The sequence below is a fragment of the Habropoda laboriosa genome, unplaced genomic scaffold, assembly GCF_001263275.1.
Source record: "Habropoda laboriosa isolate 0110345459 unplaced genomic scaffold, ASM126327v1 scaffold40, whole genome shotgun sequence".
In the NCBI taxonomy this organism is placed as follows: domain Eukaryota; kingdom Metazoa; phylum Arthropoda; class Insecta; order Hymenoptera; family Apidae; genus Habropoda; species Habropoda laboriosa.
Genome location: NW_017100231.1, coordinates 8,242,846 through 8,267,025, shown reverse-complemented (window position 1 = coordinate 8,267,025; position 24,180 = coordinate 8,242,846). Strand labels below are relative to the sequence as shown.

The 24,180-nt window shown below is 40.8% G+C and overlaps 1 protein-coding gene across 1 annotated transcript in view; it reads left to right on the top strand.

The window, feature by feature from the left end:
• Nucleotides 1-8,114: 8,114 nt before the first annotated feature.
• LOC108571506 (protein turtle homolog A-like) overlaps nt 8,115-24,180 on the top strand; it is a 36,885-nt gene continuing 20,819 nt past the window's right edge. Inside the window, exons 1-3 of the mRNA XM_017933561.1 lie at nt 8,115-8,121; nt 8,259-8,425; nt 20,187-20,397. Of these exons, the coding sequence (XP_017789050.1) occupies nt 8,115-8,121; nt 8,259-8,425; nt 20,187-20,397 (385 nt within the window). The remainder of the gene's footprint in view (nt 8,122-8,258; nt 8,426-20,186; nt 20,398-24,180) is intronic.

The following is a 24,180-nucleotide window of genomic DNA, read 5'->3' as shown; positions in this document are numbered from 1 at the left end:
CCTCGTAGCAGCCCTTGGAAGTCCCGGAGACCACCTCCCGTCGTGCCACTTGCAACTTTCACGGAGACCACCCTAGTAACACCTCCAAGTACTGTGCTCTGCCTTAACAAACCTTCAAAGTTCCACGGACCATCTCATTTACGCGGGATTACTCGCGGTTGAAACTGTTAAATGAGATATGTCGTTAATAACGATGCTCGTCGGCCGTTTCACCGCGCTTAATTCCAGGAAAACGACGCGGTAGGACGTCCCTGAAATTTACCCCTTCGGTGTCGCGAATTACGGTCGAAATGATATTTTTACTTGGTATCGTCTCTTCCTCGGGGGAGTAACTAGAGGCTGCATCGAATAAATTATTCAAATAGAGATCTCAACCGTTTCACGTAGAAAAGTACAGTGGATTCCGGCTAATTGGGACGCCGGTTAAGCGGGACCGCCGTTTATTTCTCTTACTAATATTCGGACACTCTTTGGAACAGTACAACTTTTTTCAAATTCGACTTAACGACTTGAGTTTTTTTTGAGGAGTTAGAAGGATTAGTATACTAGATGACGCGCCTAAAATTTTTTGAAAAAATTGCAATTTGTGGAAATTGCGAAGAAAATTGTAATTTTTTTTTATCTGAGCCCGTAATGAAAATTTAAAAAATACCACACACGTACTCACGCGTCCCGGACCCGATCGCCGGCGGATCAGTCACCACAATACTCTTGTCCTCGAGGGCCAAGAGTCGCCAGGTCTAGGTACGTAGGCCCCCCGTGGCAGTCGCCGCAATATTACTCTTTAAATTTTTTTATTCACAGTATCTTTTGTGTATAATTGGCAAATGTATGTGACTGTTAATCAAAGGTCCGTCTCGCTCGACGGCCATAACGAAAGTGCCCTTTCCGCGTTCTATCCTGCGTTGCTCCGGAAAACCGTTAGAGCCTCCTAGTTCGACTGTCCGGGGAAAGGGCTTAGTTTATGGCACCCTCAGGTATCCGCGCGCTTTCTCTTCCGGTGACACTGGGTGACGAAGTCCAGGCCACCACTTCGCCGCCTAAATCTCGCATTCCTTACATATGTGAAAGAATTGGAAGAAGAAAATATTTCTGAATAATTTTCAAACGTTAACGTAATCTTTCATTTCTTTTAGCGTGTGGAGTTTCTCTGTATTCTTTATTTTTACCTCTAGCCAAGAAAAGACGGTTGTCACCGGCTGCCGCGCGTCGCTCACTTTATACTCGCGTTTTATGTTTTTCCATTCAGAGCAATGGCCCGGGCCGGTGCGTTGGCCTAGTGTAACGTCTAATTTTCGGTTCAACGGCCGCCACAAGTGGAATGTTAAGTTATCTTTTATTCGATAAGAAAAATATTGTCGAAACAAACGTAGTGATATTGGATACAATAATCTTGAGGGTCACAGAAAGTGTGGTATAAACAAAAAATTGTTAGAAAATTTCCTGGTATTGTGTTTATTGATATTCTTTAGATCAAAAAGTGTATACTTCTACCGGTACATATGGCGAATCACCTTTCTCAAAGAGTTAGATAATTAGATCGTTCGATCGAGTAGCAGGTGTCAATGGAGTTACCAATACGAGTAGAATTCAATTGAAGAAACAAAGGAGCAAGCTCGAATTGGTCAGTTCTAGAGCGCAGACAGCCTGAGTGATCGATCATTTGGTCCAATCGAGGACTATTCGAATAATTGTGAGCTCGGTTTAATGGGTATCCCGATAATTGACATTCCACGGATATTCTTCGGAAATTTCTGCGGCGCATACGTGCGAACGGCCAAATTTCACCGACGCGATTTACCGAATCACGTTCAATTTTCTTGTACGAATAGAGCGAAGGGTACTTTATGCGTCTATAAAAATAGACGAAAACGCGGTGGGAAATATTGTTTCAAAAAGATTACAACAGCAGTTCACACTTAAGAAATCGTTCAACTCGCACAATATTAACCCTTTAACAGTTTGTCCAGTCTATACTGTAGATAGCAAAGTTTCTTGTCGCTATGTAGATTGTGCGTTCCTCGAAACGAGTAACTGGGAAGAAAGTGAGGAAAGAGACGATATATTTCTGTCAGGAGTGTGACGTAGGTTTGTGTATCCCGTGTTGGTTACACCCTCAAATATTTTCCTTCTTGGTCCTCAGTTTATCTGTATTTACGAGTCACCCACTTTGGCCATGGACTCTTCACCTTCCAACTCTCCTGCATAGTCTTCTCAGGACCCTTAAACAGCCCTATTTTCTCCATTTCCGCGTTCATTTCTCTGTTTTACCACGCGCACGTCACGTCAAGTTCTATTTCGAGTCAGGCTTGACATAAGAATTTTTGAAACGATAATAAACCATTTTTTATGCGTTAATATTGTAGGAACCTAAGCGTTCATTTCTCTGTTTTACCACGCGCACGTCACGTCAAGTTCTATTTCGAGTCAGGCTTGACTCGATTTTTATGCGTTAATATTGTAGGACCCAACGGGAATCGAACCCGGGACCTTCGGCTTAGCAAGCCGAGGCTTTGCGCGCTACGCCAACCACTCCCTCTGTATTGTCCCTTCGAGGTTTCCTATTTGGGCATGGAGGCCCCGATACTACAATATTATACCCGCCCTCGAAATGTCCTCAGTGCAACACAACTCAACTCAACACTTTCGGGTACACTCCCCCACACAGTGGCACTCTCAGCCGAAACTCTGTTTCTCAACTCTTTTTGGGAGACGTGCAAAACCCTCTCATCACATGTTTTCATCTCACAGCGCCTGGCGTCGTGCAGCCGTAGATGCCTCGATCCCGGCTGAGCCCCCATTTGTAGGAACCTAGGGAAAAATATCGAGGGACCCAACGGGAATCGAACCCTTTGCGCGCTACGCCAACCACTCCCTCTGTATTATCCCTTCGAGGTTTCCTATTTGGGCATGGAGGCCCCGATACTACAATATTATACTGAAACTTAGAATTTTACACCGAATATTACGCTGAAATGTTGAAATAAAGGGAAACTACACGGTACTGGCCGAGAGTGACCAAACGAGCGCGGACTAACTGGACTATTTCGACCGCAAAGGATTAAAGGGTTGAGTTGGCGTGTAAGGAACGCTGTCTTCGGTAAAAAGAAAAATAAGGTTCGCGTGAGAACAGAGACTCTGAGCTGTGGAAACGATGCGAATAATTCACCGAGCAGTCGTAAAATGGTGGATTTAGGTGGAGGAAGGAAGAGAGGGGGGTTAATTTGCGGGATTTTGTTGGATCCAGCGGAGGCCTCTACGTGAGCTTATTACGGTAAATATCTTGAGGGATCGTATATTATATGTTTGACGGGGCGTTCTTCCACTCTGAACGCGTCCCCTAACCCTTTTAGCGTGATAAATGTATATACACCGAAGGGTCCTAAGAGGGGTGCTGACATCTCGATGCAATTTCGAAGATAAATATTCCTATCCCTGTGGCCTGGTAATTTACTTTTTCACTTGATTTCATATTAAGCGCGACAGCTCGCAAGACAAATGTAGGCGTGACACTTCTCTCTCTCTCTCTCTCTCTCTCTCTCTCTCTCTCTCGAGTATATTTAATCTGTCGTGATCGCACGTTTATCGTCCATTCCTTCCTGCATTATTCATTCGCCTTAATATTTGTTCCACGCATATTTCAAACGTACGAGCCAATTGTGCGTACACTGTCGCGTGAAATATGGAAATAATAACGATTGTTTGAGACGTTTTTGTTTAAGCAAGTTTAAGGAAATTGTCAGTTTAACCCTTTGCACTCTACTGGCGCCAGCAGCTTCGTTCAAGTCTCGTTTGTATTAAAATAAAGTGAATTGACAGAAGAAATTAAGATAAACAATTTCACGAAGATTTCGAATTTTTTTTTTTAAGAAAATTTTGGATTTTCGAAAGTTTCACTGCGAAAGTGGGAAGTTAAAAAAATGCTCGGAATGCAAAGGGTTGAATTGCTGTAGTTTTGACGAAGTTCTGATTACTTGCATAACACATAATTAGGTCACTGTTTTTCAAACTAAATTATACGAAAATTACATTTTCCTCAAATATACATACGTACATGAATTCATGATCACTCTGACTATTTTTATTGCTAAAAAATATGAGTTTATTGGTTGCTTTCATATAGTTTTGTGAACGCATATATCAGTCTATCCTCCTCAAAGGGTTAAATTGCTAAAGCTTGATTGCTTCGAGTGTAGTATTAAAGATCCTCAGACCTAAAGAGAGACCTAAGACCATAAATCCAAAGAAACACAAAATTTTCTCTGGAACCTTCAGCCTACCGATCCATAAATCGCGAACTTTCGGAGTTGGTCGAAAAATATAAATCTCCAAGAACAACAGAAGGAAAAGTAGAACGAAATCAGCATTCCACAATAATTTATTAATTATCGTTAAAATTACCTTCTGTTAATAAACACACCGTAAATTATTAAATAACCTAACAAGTAGGGGTGACTTTCTAACCTCACTTTCTCTCGCGTCCGATTCACATTTAAGCCTAGCTTACGCATAAAAATAGATCCCACGTTCCTTTTCACCTCGGCAATTATACGGAGTAGAAGTAAGTCGAAGCTTGATACATGCTTTTCCAAAGGTGAAAGTGCACGAGTGGCACAGGAAGGTGAGCATCGCGAAAGGAAGTAGAGAAGCTCGACTTGAGGGAAACAGGCAGTTAATTAACACTTTAATGGCGGAGCGACGCGCGTAGTATATTAAACGAGCCGCGTACCCTTGCGGCGATTAAAGCGTTACCATTAACACGTTTAACTTTTCCTATCTTTATGGATGGGGGAGGATCTTTCTCTCTCTCTATCTCTCTCTCTCTGGTGACTCTGTGGCGCGTTGATTTACAAAACTACCGTCTCCAGTCTCGATGAGACGTGTTTCAGTAAGTTGAAGCATTAATTGCACTGTTAATTGCGCAGGAAATTCACCAAGACACTTTTCGACACCAGGAAATACAAAAAATAAAATAAAAAGGAATTATACAAAGTCTCTTGTACGGTGAATAATTACAGCGTTGAAATTGATTTCACTGTGTGTTCCACCATTTCCCTCAATTTTGGCTAACGTGACGGATTAGCGCGTCAGTGTTTTTGCGCGTTTAAATTAGCAGGAATTTAGTTTCAGTGAGAAAATTTAATTAAAGGTGCAATATCGCGGGGCAAATTAATGGCCGAAAAGTAGCACTCTCAAATGCTCGATGAGAGGGAAAAAGAAAGAAAGAAAGAAAAAAACGGGGTAAAAAATGTTCATTGGCCGAGTGGAAAATTTTTTAGAATAAAAGTTCGCAGTTAGCGGGCGTTTCGTTATGCCGCGGTCGTTCGTGATTTTTGTCGTTTCATGATTGATTAATTCGTCCGGCCGAGCGATATTCCGTCTCTTAAATCGCGCACGGCCGACACGACGGTCGGAGAGACGAGGGATACTTTATAGGAGCGTATTTCGAAACGGTTAATCCTTCCGGTTGTCACAAGCAGGACGTGAGCTTCTGCCGGTTGATTTTGCGCAAGAATCGGGAAAAATAACGGAATATTGAAATACTGGAATTTTGTTGTTGGGTGGTAAGCTGATGGAAAAAGCGACTTGAAAAATATTTGCCCGACGGTCCTTTTTTTCGACGATTGAAACTGTGGAATGAATCGTGCAACGAATTTCTGGGTAGAGATTTTGCGGGAGGAATTAATTTCATTAATAGGAGATCCATTTGCGACAATTTTTTTTATCGAAGAATATACTTTGTCGATGTAACTTCTTCTCCAAGTGCCATATACAATTGAGTTCCTCCATAACAGTTCTGTTCAAAGAGTAGAAAACTTGAAGCATTCTAACTTCTCCATTTTCCTCCACTGTTGGCGACGGGTGTCACTTAAGTACACGTTACATATCTCGTGCGTAGTGTCTCGATTTGCCGTTGGAGGCGCTAGCTGTCTCGCAGCTAAACTGTCATGGCTGCCTCTGTGCATGCTATTGTGAAGGGCGCTGTTACGTTTCCAATTTTATATTTCCCTCTTTATATTTCTTCTACCTGCTGTGTAGCAATCTATACGAAGATCTAAGTGTCACTTAACACATTCGCTACCAATTCCCTACATTTACAGTATTATCTGCGTATAATACATCATACAAAATGCATAGTTTGAGTATTTCATGAATATTAGGTGCGTCTAAGTGCAGGCATTCGTAGTATTATATACAACTGATAAAAATATAGATATTAAGAATGTAAATCAAAATAATTCGAAGGATAGGGGACGACAGAACCGTGGTAGCGAATGTGTTAAGTACATACCTCTTGCGTAGTGTCTCGCTTTGACGTCGGAGGCGCTAGCTATCTCGCAGTTAGACTGTCATGGCTGCCTTTCTGCATATAATTTAAACACTCTGCGCAAGAGAAATGGATAAAATTACAATTTTATCCCTTGACATCTTACTTTTCCTCTTTATATTTCTTCTGCCTGCTGTATACCAACCTACACGAAGATCTGAGCAAGTTTTTAACGCTCAGCGAAAAGTGTTGATTCGATTTGATCGCGTATACGGTAAGTAGTATGTATATCTATCCACGCAGTAAGCGGGAGTGGTGCGAACGGGACAGTATTTGCCGCAGTGCAGGAGCACCAGGAACGGGACTGTTATGCGGCAGCCGTTCTACCGTGTACTTTCGAGCCACTCGGCTCCGCGAGGACCATTCGGATATTCATGCGTTTCGTAGCGATCAGTGGCATGCAGGTTGCCCGATTCGAAATTACGCGAATAAATTGTGCGACTCGCGAGCCTTACAAACGAATACACGATTACACTTGTAATTGACTTTTTCCGGTCGACATGCTTGTTTGTCCTACCGACGATTCCTGCTCTTCCTATTATGGAACGATATTAAGAGGTAGAGCGGACGCCATTCGACTGTGAAATATTCCGGATTCGCTGATATTGGGATGCTCGCCCTCGGCGTTTCGAATTTCAAACAAGATTACAGCTTTAGCGATATTAATAATTCGAAGATGGTATTTTGTATTTGAATTCTGGGAACTAACCGCGTTAATAAATTTTCAACGTAATAATAAGTAAGTTTCACTGCAAAATTACCTACAACTGTGTCGGTATATTTTACAAGAAAAAATGTTATATTATAAAATCTTTTCCTAGCGTCAAATAACTTGGTTTCAAGCTGTTTTGACATCACGGCCAGCTGAGTTACGGAACACCCGGGACATTTTGATTCTTTCGAAAAGCTACCTAAAATATTGACGCGTGTTTGAAATTTTCCGCGAAACACCGAAAGGCTTTCCCTTTGTGAGCCCCGCGGAATATTTTCAACCTGAAAACTCGCGACAAAAGCGCGGCGCGCAAAAAACACGGACTTCAATTTTCGAAAGCGGAATTATCGATTCGCGAGGCTCGCGAATATTTCCCCTCCTGTGTGATGTCGCCGATAGAACTGTGCCGCTGTTCGCCGCTGACAACGTTATTAAAGTGTAGCTGCTGGCGCGTGTACACGTGCTGTAAGTACATTATCGCCTTCCTACTTCTCCTTTGGCCGCGGTATAATTTTAATAAATGCGTCTAGCGCCAGCCAACAGGGGTAATTATTTTTCACGGGTCCAAAGATAGGCGGCTGGCGTTACCCCGCGTAATTATATGCCGCGATTAAAAAAGGAAAAAAAAGAAGAGAAATAAAATTTCTAGCACGAAATGAAAAAAGGAAGAATGCTTTCAGCTGAAAATACCGGTCGAGTGTGAAGCTAGGAGTTGACAAACGACGAAACACCGGCTGAGAATATTTTTACCAGGCTCGTCTCGCGATATTTCCCGGTGTTTTCTTGCGTGAATATTTGCAAAAAATTTGACGATACAGAGGTGCGATGAAATTTTCAATTGTATCGTTAAATATTGCAGTTAAATATTGAAATAACGTAGTATCGGGGCCTCCATACCCAAAAAATAGGAAACCGACACGGGAGAATAGAGAGGGAGTGGTTGGCGTAGCGCGCACAGAGAGATAAGTATTCGGACAAAGGAGAGTCTTGGGACTCTCCAGGACTGTGTCAAAAAGGCACGGCACTTACCCGAGAACCTTCGGCGAGAAAAGAATTCTAACATATTGATAGGAGATGACAAGTAACGAAGTTTCACTGCCGCCTTATCACACGTTCCTTACGCGACGGGGATTTCTGAGAAGTTAAAGAGAGTAGGGAGAATGATAATAGCGGTGGTATGCAATCGGTGATTTATTTCTGTTTATTTGTGGCTTTCAGAGGAAACTGTGCACAGTACACGTCTGTTTGAAGCGGGAGCTTTCCAAGAATGGCCGACTCTAGACGCTGGTCCTTATTTTGACACGACGGTTCCGACGAACGTGACGGGCCTCGTTGGGAAAAGCATCCAACTAGTCTGTAAAGTGAAGAACCTGGGAAATAGAACCGTAAGTACTTTCATTATTCGTTTAGCGTTTTCCTGGAGAACGGTATTGTGGTCGATGCAAGATTCTGCCTCCAAGTGTGTCTTCTACTATCCTCTTTTTCAAACTCTTGAAATTTTACGTATTGATATAAATATGTGCAGGAGGAAGAATGAGTAAATTTGAGGTTAAGCTTAATTTAGAGAAATAAATTTTTGCCTCGAAGTGTGTCTTCCTTGGTCCTTTTTCGAAAACTCTTGAAATTTTACGTATTAAGGATCAATTAAAAATCAACGAAATTAGCAAATTTAGAACTACCGACCGGGTCGAAACGACCCGTTAGAATCTTTCGGAAAAACATGAATGTTCAGTGCTGGTGAGTACTACCGTTCGTAACTTTCCGAATTTATTTTCCACATGTATGCTTCTATTTACTTAGATAAAAATTCACTTTTGGAAAGTCGCTAATGAGCTTTTTTGACTCGGCTGGTAGTTCTAATATTGAGGTTAGGTTTAAATTAGAGAAAATTATTCTTTCTCCTGCATACAGCGATAAATCTAACCTAACCTAAGTTTGACTTGAACAGCTAGTGTTACAAACATTTCTAGCAAATGGACTATTCCTCATTTCGGAGGCAAACATCGACACGTGTTTGTCTTCGAAGAAAATATCGTAAACCAAACGTACCACGTTTCTCCATTCGGATTAACTGCGGAATTTCGTGTGAAGTGTTTGCGCCTCCTTTCGAGAAGTTTCGTAGCCTCGAGAGGGGACCAATTTTTAAGGCAAATACAATTTTGAAGAGCGACGAACGGCACCGTGTAAACTTCTCGCGTCGAAATTCCGTCTTTCGGTATACAGACTTCGGAATAATAGAGACGAACTCCTTAATATTAACGAGATTTTAACTCATATTTCAACCAGATGTTAGACATTTTTTAACTACGAAATATTGCCAACCAAAAGATCCATATTTTTTATTAAATTTTTTCATCGTGACTTAAATCTTATCTCCAAGGATTCCCATTTTTTTACGTCGAGTACGTTAATATTTATCCTTTCTTTCGAATAAAATATCGCTTTCCCGATATCTGCAGATATCTCCGTGCAATGTCGTCTAAATCCGAAAAATCTTAATTTTCCTCGCGGCATCGCACACGCGGGCGTAGGTAAATTCGCGATAGGAAGGAAACGTATTAGCCGGTATACACGTAGCAGACAGGAGCGTGCGTGTGGGCACACATCTGGGAACTAACCGCGTTAATAAATTTTCAACGTAATAATAAGTAAGTTTCACTGCAAAATTACCTACAACTGTGTCGGTATATTTTACAAGAAAAAATGTTATATTATAAAATCTTTTCCTAGCGTCAAATAACTTGGTTTCAAGCTGTTTTGACATCACGGCCAGCTGAGTTACGGAACACCCGGGACATTTTGATTCTTTCGAAAAGCTACCTAAAATATTGACGCGTGTTTGAAATTTTCCGCGAAACACCGAAAGGCTTTCCCTTTGTGAGCCCCGCGGAATATTTTCAACCTGAAAACTCGCGACAAAAGCGCGGCGCGCAAAAAACACGGACTTCAATTTTCGAAAGCGGAATTATCGATTCGCGAGGCTCGCGAATATTTCCCCTCCTGTGTGATGTCGCCGATAGAACTGTGCCGCTGTTCGCCGCTGACAACGTTATTAAAGTGTAGCTGCTGGCGCGTGTACACGTGCTGTAAGTACATTATCGCCTTCCTACTTCTCCTTTGGCCGCGGTATAATTTTAATAAATGCGTCTAGCGCCAGCCAACAGGGGTAATTATTTTTCACGGGTCCAAAGATAGGCGGCTGGCGTTACCCCGCGTAATTATATGCCGCGATTAAAAAAGGAAAAAAAAGAAGAGAAATAAAATTTCTAGCACGAAATGAAAAAAGGAAGAATGCTTTCAGCTGAAAATACCGGTCGAGTGTGAAGCTAGGAGTTGACAAACGACGAAACACCGGCTGAGAATATTTTTACCAGGCTCGTCTCGCGATATTTCCCGGTGTTTTCTTGCGTGAATATTTGCAAAAAATTTGACGATACAGAGGTGCGATGAAATTTTCAATTGTATCGTTAAATATTGCAGTTAAATATTGAAATAACGTAGTATCGGGGCCTCCATACCCAAAAAATAGGAAACCGACACGGGAGAATAGAGAGGGAGTGGTTGGCGTAGCGCGCACAGAGAGATAAGTATTCGGACAAAGGAGAGTCTTGGGACTCTCCAGGACTGTGTCAAAAAGGCACGGCACTTACCCGAGAACCTTCGGCGAGAAAAGAATTCTAACATATTGATAGGAGATGACAAGTAACGAAGTTTCACTGCCGCCTTATCACACGTTCCTTACGCGACGGGGATTTCTGAGAAGTTAAAGAGAGTAGGGAGAATGATAATAGCGGTGGTATGCAATCGGTGATTTATTTCTGTTTATTTGTGGCTTTCAGAGGAAACTGTGCACAGTACACGTCTGTTTGAAGCGGGAGCTTTCCAAGAATGGCCGACTCTAGACGCTGGTCCTTATTTTGACACGACGGTTCCGACGAACGTGACGGGCCTCGTTGGGAAAAGCATCCAACTAGTCTGTAAAGTGAAGAACCTGGGAAATAGAACCGTAAGTACTTTCATTATTCGTTTAGCGTTTTCCTGGAGAACGGTATTGTGGTCGATGCAAGATTCTGCCTCCAAGTGTGTCTTCTACTATCCTCTTTTTCAAACTCTTGAAATTTTACGTATTGATATAAATATGTGCAGGAGGAAAAATGAGTAAATTTGAGGTTAAGCCTAATTTAGAGAAATAAATTTTTGTCTCGAAGTGTGTCTTCCTTGGTCCTTTTTCGAAAACTCTTGAAATTTTACGTATTAAGGATCAATTAAAAATCAACGAAATTAGCAAATTTAGAACTACCGACCGGGTCGAAACGACCCGTTAGAATCTTTCGGAAAAACATGAATGTTCAGTGCTGGTGAGTACTACCGTTCGTAACTTTCCGAATTTATTTTCCACATGTATGCTTCTATTTACTTAGATAAAAATTCACTTTTGGAAAGTCGCTAATGAGCTTTTTTGACTCGGCTGGTAGTTCTAATATTGAGGTTAGGTTTAAATTAGAGAAAATTATTCTTTCTCCTGCATACAGCGATAAATCTAACCTAACCTAAGTTTGACTTGAACAGCTAGTGTTACAAACATTTCTAGCAAATGGACTATTCCTCATTTCGGAGGCAAACATCGACACGTGTTTGTCTTCGAAGAAAATATCGTAAACCAAACGTACCACGTTTCTCCATTCGGATTAACTGCGGAATTTCGTGTGAAGTGTTTGCGCCTCCTTTCGAGAAGTTTCGTAGCCTCGAGAGGGGACCAATTTTTAAGGCAAATACAATTTTGAAGAGCGACGAACGGCACCGTGTAAACTTCTCGCGTCGAAATTCCGTCTTTCGGTATACAGACTTCGGAATAATAGAGACGAACTCCTTAATATTAACGAGATTTTAACTCATATTTCAACCAGATGTTAGACATTTTTTAACTACGAAATATTGCCAACCAAAAGATCCATATTTTTTATTAAATTTTTTCATCGTGACTTAAATCTTATCTCCAAGGATTCCCATTTTTTTACGTCGAGTACGTTAATATTTATCCTTTCTTTCGAATAAAATATCGCTTTCCCGATATCTGCAGATATCTCCGTGCAATGTCGTCTAAATCCGAAAAATCTTAATTTTCCTCGCGGCATCGCACACGCGGACGTAGGTAAATTCGCGATAGGAAGGAAACGTATTAGCCGGTATACACGTAGCAGACAGGAGCGTGCGTGTGGGCACACACTTTGCATAGAGATGAGTTTCGGGATTAAAAATGTAACACACTCCAAGCATCCAACATGCACGATCCTCAAACACGCTTCTTTCTTTCTCTGCTTTGATAAATTTCATTAGTCGCAAGATGTCTCTGATTGAAACGCTTCTGATTAGATTACGTTTCCCCGTTTGTTTTTTCCCTTCGTCAATTAGTTATTTCAGATTGAAAAATTTTCGTTCGAATCAATTTGACGAGGATGGTTGTTGCTCTCGAAGCAAACAGATTCGGGTCTTTTACTTGGGTACGGATGACGCAGATATGCGTCGTTGCGATTTTCACTCATTTTCATCTGTCTGAAAATTAATTTACAAAACGCTATAAATGGTTCAACTTCTCTTCAGAAACACACATTCACCTCTACATACACTGTTACACCAATAGCGAAACAGCAATAGTTAATAAAAGACAGTTTTCCAGCGACAGGTCAGATACACGCCAACTTTCGAACAGCGAACACCATTTCATTGTGGTGCATTATTTCTCAACGCTTCCCGTGCACTGCCTAAGTCCCTTATTCCGAGTAAATTCAGCGAACACCATTTCATTGTGGTGCATTATTTCTCAACGCTTCCCGTGCACTGCCTAAGTCCCGTATTCCAAGTAAATTCTTCGAGTGGTTTGACTGAAAAAGAGTCAACAATGCTAATAATAATGAAAATCATAGCGGTCGAAATATTTTTTCCATAATTTCCAACGCGAAGAATCTGCAGGGCGGAGCGCGTCCATTTAACATGCAGTCCGATTTCTCTTCAGAAACACACATTCACCTCTACATACACTGTTACACCAATAGCGAAACAGCAATAGTTAATAAAAGACAGTTTTCCAGCGACAGGTCAGATACATGCCAACTTTCGAACAGCGAACACCATTTCATTGTGGTGCATTATTTCTCAACGCTTCCCTCGAGTGGTTTGACTGAGAAAGAGTCAACAATGCTAATAATACTGAAAATCATAGCGGTCGAAATATTTTTTTCATAATTTCCAACGCGAAGAATCTGCAGGGCGGAGCACGTCCATTTAACATACAGCCCGCTGTAATATGTATACACCGTGAAAACGATGCTCGGAGTTAATCAACAGGCCACTCGAAACTCAGATAATTGCATAACTGGAATAGCCGCTTTTCCACGCGGTTAATCCACCGTAGAATCTAACCTTCTTCCGTTCATTCTACTTCGGTCTTTCCCCACTCCATCCCCACCACTGACAAACGGAACTGTAAACAGCAGCCGGGTCTTCCCAACCGGCCAAGCATTTCTCACGGAATCTTCGCGACTACCGTGATTCGGGGATTAAATTCGTCGCCACAGGCGGGATTCTCGATTCTCGACGAATCGAGAGAAATGTTGACATTCTAAAGGCGATTTTGTGCGTACCAAACGGGGTAGCAAGTCGTGCTTGTTACTCTGGGGATCGTACACGTGCCACGCAAACAAATCAGCTGACCCTGTACGCGTGATGTTTGACGTGTGTTGTTCATTGATCGGGATTTTGGGTGTACTATGGAAGGTTTCGAAATGTTGTAAATGTTGTTTTTCGATGTTTTATTGAAATGACGATCTTTACATCAAAGATTTTCGCAAATATGCTCCGATAAATGTTCCAGCGCTAAACGATTAAAGATGGCGGACAATGAGTCGCCGCTACAATTTACGAACAATTAATTATTTTTAACCTTTCGTTAAATTTAAACTTATATTGAATGAAATTGTTTTTAACTGTTGTTAAATCCGGATGAAAAGGTTTTCAATGGATTGGTAGGATGTTTTTAGTGATAATGGGTCGAAGTACGGTTTTAACTTAATTTACCTAGGCTTTCAAAGCTAATTAGCTTCTACAGGGTGTCTGTTTTGGATGAAGTGGCGTATAATCTGTATATCTTACTGAAAAATTTACAGAAATTTCGTAAAAGTGGTCTATGCATGGCTGGTTGAAAAATAAAATAAAATAAAACATTCGTGTATCATTTTATACCGGGTGGGGCACCTAAGTATCTTCGTTATTTATGGTCGTATCTACGCTATTTTAAGGGATATATGTAATGGTAGAAACATTTCTTTTTGCAGTGGTGCTTTTTATGAGATTTCAAAGTCATCAATGTTGGTCTAAATGGAACCATATATTTTTTTATAAATAATATCATGTAATATATGTATATTTGAATAAGATGGTTTATTAGATTGTGTTATGCTGTTGAATTATTAATTGCTTCTTTTATGTATTTTACACCCATAATGTTATCAATTTCAGTATATATACAATATCGAAATGAAGGAGAGCAAACCAGCATTGCAGAGCTACAAGTATATTCTGGAAAATTCGTTAATGTAAATTAATTACCATTAGTAATTACACATGTGTCGAAAGGTTATTTTAAATCAGAATTGACGTTGATGAAACAGAAGTACCTTTCGAAATGATCCGTGGAGTAACGTTCTCGATTGATGGACACGTGAGATAAGTTTGAAAAATATTACATCGAAGTAACGGCATGAAATTTGAAAGGGAATACAAGTTTGGTAAGAGCAGTTTCGGATGGTCACTGTGAAATTCACGTATTTACAGTACGTTCGCTTTTCAGCTCTGTGCCAGTATTTCTGGCAAAATATGTACGAGCTGAGCGTGTCCTTTGTGTCGCCGTTACGCGCCTAACTTCCGGTTTAATCGTTCACCTTTTTATGCCAGTTCTGCGCACTTTTTCCATCGCAAAATTTCCCATTTCGGGGAACGAGTGGTCTTACGTTCGAAACGCAAAATTTCCAATTTTATCTTGTTAGGAATGGGAAACCTTTTTTCGAGGAAAATTCGAGTTTGCGCATTTTTTCGAGTGCTCTCATGTTCGAAACACAAAATTTCCCATTTCATCTTTTTAGGAATGGAAAAATTCGAGTTTGCGCACTTTTTCGAGTGCTCTCATGGTCGAAACACAAAGTTTTCCGTTTCATCTTTTTAGGAATAGAAAACCTTTCTTCACAGAAAATTCGAGTGCTCTTAAGTTCGAAACACAAAATTTCGAATTTCATCTGTTTAAGAACAGAAAACCTTTCTTTAACGAAAATTAGAGTGCGCTTAAGTTCGATCCACAAAATTTCCCATGCCTGTCGCCTCTTTAGAAAATAGAAACCCTTTTCTTCGAGTGCCGTTATTTCCGGCAATTCGGTTGTCCAGAAAACGCGTTCACATTGGCACCCGGTGAACTTTTCCAAGCCTCGTGATATCGCGGGCCGAACTATAGCCGCGATAAATCATAAGCGAGCAAATGGTATCGGTATCGTTTGTGGATCGGACATTGGCGGTAACATAGGGAAATAGGCCATGGTCGTAATGAATGGGTGGCGGTCTCGATTTTCTGTGATCGCATGCAGATCGGTAGGATGGAGATACGGCTGTGATGATTGCCTGGCCGCAGCTCGAATGGCTCGACGTAAACTGTTAAATTACGCCGGCAAAAACGATCGAAATTGGCGTTTAAACCTCGAGGACCGTTGTTACGCCACGATTCGCTGCTCAGAAAGGAAATGGCTCCGGTTACGAGCGTTATGACGGCTCCGGATCATCGATTAGATTCCGTTCTAATTAACGGGCCTCTACAACTTCCCATGCGGTATCAAGACCAACTTGCCTTACGCCGCGCCGCGCCGTTTTGCACGCTCCTCGTTGGAACTTTGCCAATTTGCTTATCCGCACACTCAATGGGGGATCATCTTTGGATCTGTTCTGTACACGCTGGCTGTTAACTAATTGTTATTCTTGCCTCCGGCAAATTTTCCATCCTTCACGTCCCTGATTTCGCTAATTCGGGCTGTTAAAGAGCTGCCGATAGGCTCGTTCTCTTCGATATCTTATATACCAGCTTCCATTTTGTTGTATATTATATTCTGAAGAGTTGCTCTATCCGTCGTTGTTACTCTAGACATGGAACCTCCGCCACGTGTGTGATTCGACTCTCAGTGTTCTTAATATTGTAATCCATACTTATTCTAATAATGCAGCGTGTAGTTCAATAAAACCCCAACATATTCTTTCGATGGTACGGAGAAATATGATCTTACTTGGAGTGTTTTCAGAATTTTTCTGAAAAATTATTTAGGTAAAAAGAAGAAAATATTTCAGTCGTTACTTATTGTTAGTAACGTGGAATATTGAATAACAAGCGGCTGTAATACGAAAAGATCTATATCTTCAGTGTACAACTATAAAAAAGAAAGATTAATAAATTAGCTTGAAAGAAGAAATAGAAAGTGAATAAATTTATAGATATGAAATTAAATAAAAGTATTATTATTATTGATAAATTTAACAAAATATTGTCTTCTTTAATTAAATTGAGTATTGCTAATCGAAAGATTCAGAAAGTTGATAGAATTAAAGTAGAATTCGATAGAAAATTATTACGACGCCATTTTAGAAAATACGATTTTGAAGAAAGTTTGTAAAATTTACTACGCAGACTTTGGACAATGTTATCTTGGACCGCCATTGCAATTTTTTCGATGCAACCTTCGAACTATCGTTCCACGGGAAAAGGGAATTTTTTCCATTTTTCGAAGTTGCAAAGGTGGTGCAACTTTTTAAGAAACTCCATTTCTTCTTTCCGCACCTCTTTCTTCAGAATATACAACTCCGTAAAAAAAGTAATAACGGTCATGATGGGTCGTCTTGGAAGAAAAAATTGGTATGGTCATGCTGGGTCGTCTGAGTATCGTTAAATTTTAATCAAAAGAAGGACTCTCCTGCTGTACATAGCTTCCGAGATAATGCTGGCGCGGCAGTCGTCGTTACACCATTGTAATAAGCCCGCGAAAGTATGCATAGTACGTAACGAATTCCATGAAAAGCAGAAGTAATTGCAGGAACGTTTTCGAAATGTCATACCGGAAGTCGAGAAACTACTGTGATACGATAATTCTCGGAGTAAAATTTTTGCAACGAAAAATCGTGTACCTGTGATTCGTTTGGAAACATCAAAAAGTTTAATCACACTCTAAACGCGTGTTGTCACGTTTAATGATGAGAAATTTTATTTAAAAAAATCAAAAACACCGTAAACTCTTTTTCTTTATTCGTTTTCCCAGCTTCGTTACGATATTAACGCTTTAAAATCGCAATATTGCGAATATAGTAAACCTAACCTAACATATTTACTGGGTGATTCCATATGTTTGTGCCGAAAGCGAAAAATATTTTAATAAAAATCCAAGGAATACAATGGACTTACCAAAAATATAGGAAAAATTTGGTGCTTACGTTTTTTTTTTTCGTCAAATTTAAAGGGTCTTTGGAAATATTAATCTAAATTATAAAATTCGACAGGAACTTCTGAGATGACTTAAGGGTTTCTCGGTCTGCGCATGCGTCTCATTTGCGCGCGTTTTTTAAAAGTTTGAATTCAATATTTCGTTGCAATAGTTCCTTTCTTCGTCTCTGTGTAAATTCTTATTATTGATTTATTGTTGAAATATAAAGACCTTTAAGTTGATTGGACATATTTATTTCATCTTAACACTTTCGAACCAGTAACTTAGAAATGCTTTCGAATTTTTCACGACATTAAAATTATTCACATCGTTGTTCTTTACACGAATATTCTATATTACACGATAGTAGTTCATACGGAAAAGAAGAATTAACTAGACGCTGGCACGGTGTAATCAGAGTGAAAATGTCTCCCGTTGGAGAATTTCACGTAAACGGCAAAATAATCTAATTCCGCAATAACCGCGTATTATCCGTAAATTAACTTACAAATACGAAAGCGTGCACACACGCGTGTACGCGGGGCGCCATAAGTCACGTGACACGAACGAATCGCGCGACACTAACGACGCAGTCTGCCGCTGATAGAAAATAAAACGATTTAGTAAACAATGGATAGTATCTATAAAGGGTGAACGACGTATAAGCTTAACGACGGCTGGCTGGGAAATAATGGGAGAACGGGAGCCGTGGGGTAGGAACGAAGGAAAAAGGAGAAGTTGTACGATCCAATGTTATAAAGAAGGAAGTGGCGGCCGGTAATAAGCTGACGCGCGGTGGGATGTCGAGAGAAACATAATGCAACGTGTTTCGCATCCCGCATTATCTTCGGATACGACTTTTTAACGTTAACACTGTCTTGCTCGTAAAGCCTCGAGAAACAACCTCTTTCGAACAAATTCCACCAAAGTTGTAAAAAGTTTTTTCATAGAATATTACCGGCGGAGACAGTCTAATCGTTCGACTTGCAAAGATATAAAAATTTAAAGAAGTTAGTTTTTTAATTATTCAACTACTTCTACTTTGGTTTCTCTTCGTTTAATATATTAGATCAGGGGTGTCGAACTTCCTCCCCTCGGTCGGCTCCTCCATTTATTTTCCTCCGAGAGTTTCACGAGTGCACTAAAATATATTTATGGTCTTGGTAGTGTCAGCTGCAAACAGGAAACTTATATATTGCGCGGTGCTCAAGAGATTGCCCACGGGCAAGTAAGGGCATTTCGCCCGCAGCTCCCAAATCTTCAGCCACGCAATTTTAAATGTTCCGATTCGCCGATGTTATCGCGTCGGACAATAGTGACGATACATGTACCCTATTTTTATGCTTGTCTTAGAGAAGGTCCCAATAAGACCCGCATTCCTTCCAGGGGCAAACTCCTAAACTCTACACAGTACATGTGCGTATGTAGTAGTGACTAGCCTGCTGATGGTAGGACTCGAACAGCATCCAGAGGAGAAATTAATCGGAATGAAATAGGTTCGGAGGGGGCCGTTCACCTACTGCCCTACGGGGCAAGCGAAGGGCAGTATAAAAAGCCACTCGCAAGCCGCCAGTTGGACAACCCTGAAGTCCGTTCAAAATAAGAATAACCTCGCTCTCGGGCCGATTTTCGTCCGTTCTGCGCATAGACAGAGAGCGTAGCAGAGGGTAAGACGGAGAAAAACGTAGGCGGTTAAGTGGGGGTTTGGACGTTCTAGTCCCATGCGCGAAACGAGGTTATTCTTATTTTGAACGAAGTGTAGATAATTGCATATACTATTAAAATCTCGTGTGCGGTGATGACATCACTGAACAATAGATGTGCGCACTGATTGGGCCTGAGCTAAATAGACGCATGGTGCTCGCTGTTTCCAATGATCGATATTTATTTTCATCGATAGTCACAGAGTTTTCGTCCATCGTTCAGTTCTGACAGTGTCTCTATAGAATGCACATAGTGTGTGCATTTGAAAGTTTTTCCGTGTTACGTGCATTTTTTCTTGTAACATTCTGTTGTAATAAGCTGCAGTAGTAAAAGCACGTGAATCACGTGATTGAATAATAACATCGATATTAATATATTTTTCAATTTTTCTAATGGATATCGTAGAGAATCGAAATGCGGATAGTGAAATAAGGGAAAGGTAGAAATTCCCATCACGTGGCATAACAAAAAGCGTTGGAAAAAAGGGTGAATGCACACGTTTTACCGTGCGTTTTTGCCGATACGTATGGGCGCGCGCTGTTTACGATATTGCGGTCAGTGGATAGCACGTAAACACACGGACGGCCGATGTGTGAGTACGCGAATCGTTCCGCGTCTAATCATTTTTGTGTTTCAGGGGGTCGATTAATCCCCAGAGTGCGGTCTGACCTACCTTTACCGCGGCTGTCCGCCAACTGCGTCTAGGTTAGGTTAGTTTAGGTAACTCTTAAAAATGAAAACAGTGACCAGCCTCCCGCCCGTACTTATCCCTTTATGCCCAACCTCATAACCGACTCTAAAAATCGACGAAGTAGTATCGATATGTGTTCCGTAGAACAATTATACGTTGTGAAAAAATAATCGAGTATTTTTTAAGTATATTTTAATTTTATACAATAGATAATTGTAGATTTTTGTAATGTTGTTTTACTGATTGCAGGTTTCCTGGGTAAGACATCGAGATATACACCTGCTTACAGTAGGTCGTTACACCTACACGAGTGACCAACGTTTCGAGGCGAAGCACATCCCTCATACAGAAGAATGGACGCTCTGGATACGATACCCACAGAAGAAGGACTCCGGTATATACGAGTGCCAAATATCCACCACTCCACCCATCGGACATTCCATTTACCTCACCGTGGTCGGTAAGTTGTTCATCTGCAAACCTCAACGCAACTCTATTTCCCTAATTGAATTACCAACGCGGTTCAAACGGATAAACTCTAACTTGGTTATTTCATTTGAGTCGAATAAACCTTGTGACGAATATTTTTTACGGATTAATTCTGTCATATCCGCGTGCGTGTACCGGGTGATTCAGAAGTTCAGGAGAATTATCATTTTAAATTCAATTCTTGCAAAAGAATGCAAAATCAGATGTATAATTTATTAGACGAAATGTTTCCATTCGATCTATCCGTAATTTTGAAACACCCAGTACGTTGTGTTCACATTGCGTCAGTGGCAGAGCGCCAAGAAAGAAAGGCGAGTAAAACCGATGGTTTTAACGAACGACGCGAGGTGTCACTGGCGAAATTATTATGCGGATATCGCAGTTTAAGGGGCGACTTATCGCCCGGGACTTCATAACAAAACAGATGTCGCGGTAGTGACGTACGTATCGGTCGTTTAATCGCACACGCGACGACGCGACGGCCACGTGAAAGGAAATTGCGTTATTATTCCAGCGACGTAATTATACGAGCTAGTATAAGAGCGTGCATCGAGCGACGTGGAAGCAAGAGGGAATGAGAGAGAGAAGAAGATGAAATCTTCAGAAGGTATAAACACTGCAATGACAATGCGAAAACAACGTCGAACGTACGCTTAGACGATATCTGATGGAACGATCTATTAATTTTAAGGAAATTTCGTCTCGGAAGATCGTGATATATATGATTATCCGCTCACAATCGTTCCCATAGTACCGAGGAATTTTACGACGAGATATTCCATTTTTACGAGCTAAATTAATCCCCATTGTGGATATACCGTGATAACGCTAGATAACGAAGAGTATCGGTGGAACCGATTGGACAACGAAATTCTTATGTTTATTAAACATATGAAATGCTATATGTAGTGACGTTGTAAAATGAGGAATAGGTTTTTATTGAACAGTCTGTGTAATATGTTTCCAGCGTTACATTTCAGTTGACAGTCAGAAAGTTAGGTTAGGTTGAATGTGAGGATAATTTATGCGTTCTTCGGGTAATGTCATGTTGTACAAATATTCTCTTTGTTGATTGTATTTGCTAATCTGCAAGAGTATAAGTGAAAGAAAATCGTGAAAATAAAAACTAACCAAATTTAACCTGAACGAATTATTCAAAGAAAGAAGAAATGTACTTGTAAAAAATAAACGTAATCATGTGAAATTTGTCGGTGAATAGCGAGATTCCTAGAAAATCATAAATGTCGTTCTGGCAGATATCCAGCGTGCTCAAACAGCGATAGTTCCATCCTTTAGTACTTCCCAGGAGACTACAAACTTTCACGTAGGAATGCCACTTCCCGAAGCATCTTCACGAACTATAAATTAACACGATAAGGTAAGGTGTACCATCTACCCTCATACAGCCAGAACCTTTTCGCCCTTAAAGAAGAAAGGTAACGCGAGATTCGTATGCGTTGTGAGCGTTCTAACCTAGAAGCGGATTCAAACGACTTCCGAAAGTAGCGTCAGCCCGTGAACGGTCCCTTTTCTCGTGGTAAATTAAACGCGAAAGAGTTAGAGAGCAGCGGAAAGAAGTGGAAAAGTAGAACGAGAAAAAGGGTGGAAAAAGAATCGACCATTGGGTAGGTATAGGGCGTGAGGTAGAGGGAGAAGGGAAAAGGGGAGAAAAAGAAAGGGATATCAGAGGACGTACTAGGAGATCCCGGCGATTTCTCTTCTTTCATTTCTTTTCACAGAGCAATAGCTTCATTAGTCTCGGCGATAATTGGCTCGGTTCGTGACTCGCTTTCGCAAAACACTGTCCGATCATTGACGTCGTTATCCTTCGAGGACCGATCGTAAAGGGCCTTCCTTCTTTTACTATGGCAGAGAGAAAGAAAGAGAGAGACTCGTAAGTCCCTTGGATATCCGACTCTGTGTAACACTCGAAGGAATCACTTGATTTCTCTTTACTCGCTTCCGGCGGATTTCAGCGTTACCAACTACTGGCCATGATCGGATAATGGCCAGTGACGTTGATCGATCGCCTATCCGGCGGATACACCGATGATCCGTAAGTGGAACGTGCGGTCGGATAGAAACGAAGAAAATTATATCGTTACTGCATTGTTCGGCTACGATGGAATTTAAGCAGCCCTCCAATCTTCGAATTTATTGGCAATTCTGTGAGATCAGATTCGAGAAATAAGCTGAAAGGAAATTGTGAATCTTTCTCGTGACTTTTTTTTTTTATATCGTTGAATTATATTTTGCGAGGTTATATGGGAGTACGTATGCTGTGATACTGAATTTTCAAATACGAAATTTTCACTGTATAATATTGTAAAAAGATTAAAATTGAAGTTTACATATACTATATCGAGTAACTTGTATAGTTGATAGATGTCGCCGTTAAATTCTTATTGTCATTTATGCGTGAAACATGCACATGTGTGTCTAAAGATGTCAAGGCGCATACACATGCATCATCCAACGCGACGCTTCACGTATCTGAAAAAGTACACAATGCTTTGTACTGCTTCAGAAAAGAAGAAAAGCGGAACAGAAAAGACGCATAAGACGTATTGACGTTCAAACAGACAGCGTGGCTGAAAAACGAGAGCGAGCTATGATTTCGAGTTGTGAAGTAGTTCGACTATTCACCGTTCGGCGGCGTCCGATTGTTCCAACATTCGATGTTCGAGCAAACGGGCATGCACGTACACGTACTTACACACGTAACTGAAAGACAGGCATTCAGTGAGCATCTTTAGGAAAAGCTCAAAAGGTGTTCGACAAATTGTTCATTCGTGGCGACTCGACGTCGCTTTCGCCGCTGGCTCCTTTCGCGACGTCTAATAAAGGAAACAGACTAGAACGAATCGAGAAACAATTGCCAGGCTTTCAGTGGCATTCTTGGCACCCGATACCCGTGAAATTGTCGCGACAAATTGAGTCTTTCTGACAACAACGACAACATCGACCTTTCCTCTTCGCTGTCTGCTCCTTCTAATACTCGTCTCTCTTGCTCTCTAACTACTAGTAGTGGAATGTACTACGCTGGCTGCGTGGAAAAGAAACGACTGTCGCTCTTTTCGATGTATCCTTTAAAGCTCCCTTTTCCTTCGCGAAAGCGCTTGCTTCCCTTCTACCAGACTGCTCTTCTGCTTCGTCTCCATCAAGTTCCGCTGGAAATTCGTGAATTCCTTTCGTTTCACTTTAACAGAAGAATCTGTAGAATTTATATGTGATTCTTGTAGAAACATTTTCATGGATGTGTATGAGTGTATAAAAGAAACAATTACTATCTCCTTGATGACGCATAGTGGTTTCTCGAAATAATTAAAATTTTTCTTTCGAATTTCCCTACTTTTGCGCAAACATTTTCATATATTTAACCTACTCTAATATTTTAGTTTTCTTCTGTTACATTAAGAACGATTTTCATATGCGAGAGTGCAAGAAGAAATTTGGAAGACGAAGAAATAGTAAGAAAATCGAATGTATATTTTTGCCGGGGAGTTTCGCGTTCTACTTCTCCGCAAATTGAGTTTGTGAAATCGAGTCTCGACATCATTTGCTTCGACTATTTCTCCCAGTTTCTTTCAGCCGTTGGCTTTTAATTCCATAAAACGAACTTCGTTTTCGCTAATGTGGCCCGAAAAAGAAAGGTATTTAAACATTTTAACCACGATACTCCATTACAGAGATAAAGTTCATTCCTTGGATGTCAGATTAAAGTGCTCGTGGCTTGAAATTTCAGAATGTTTAA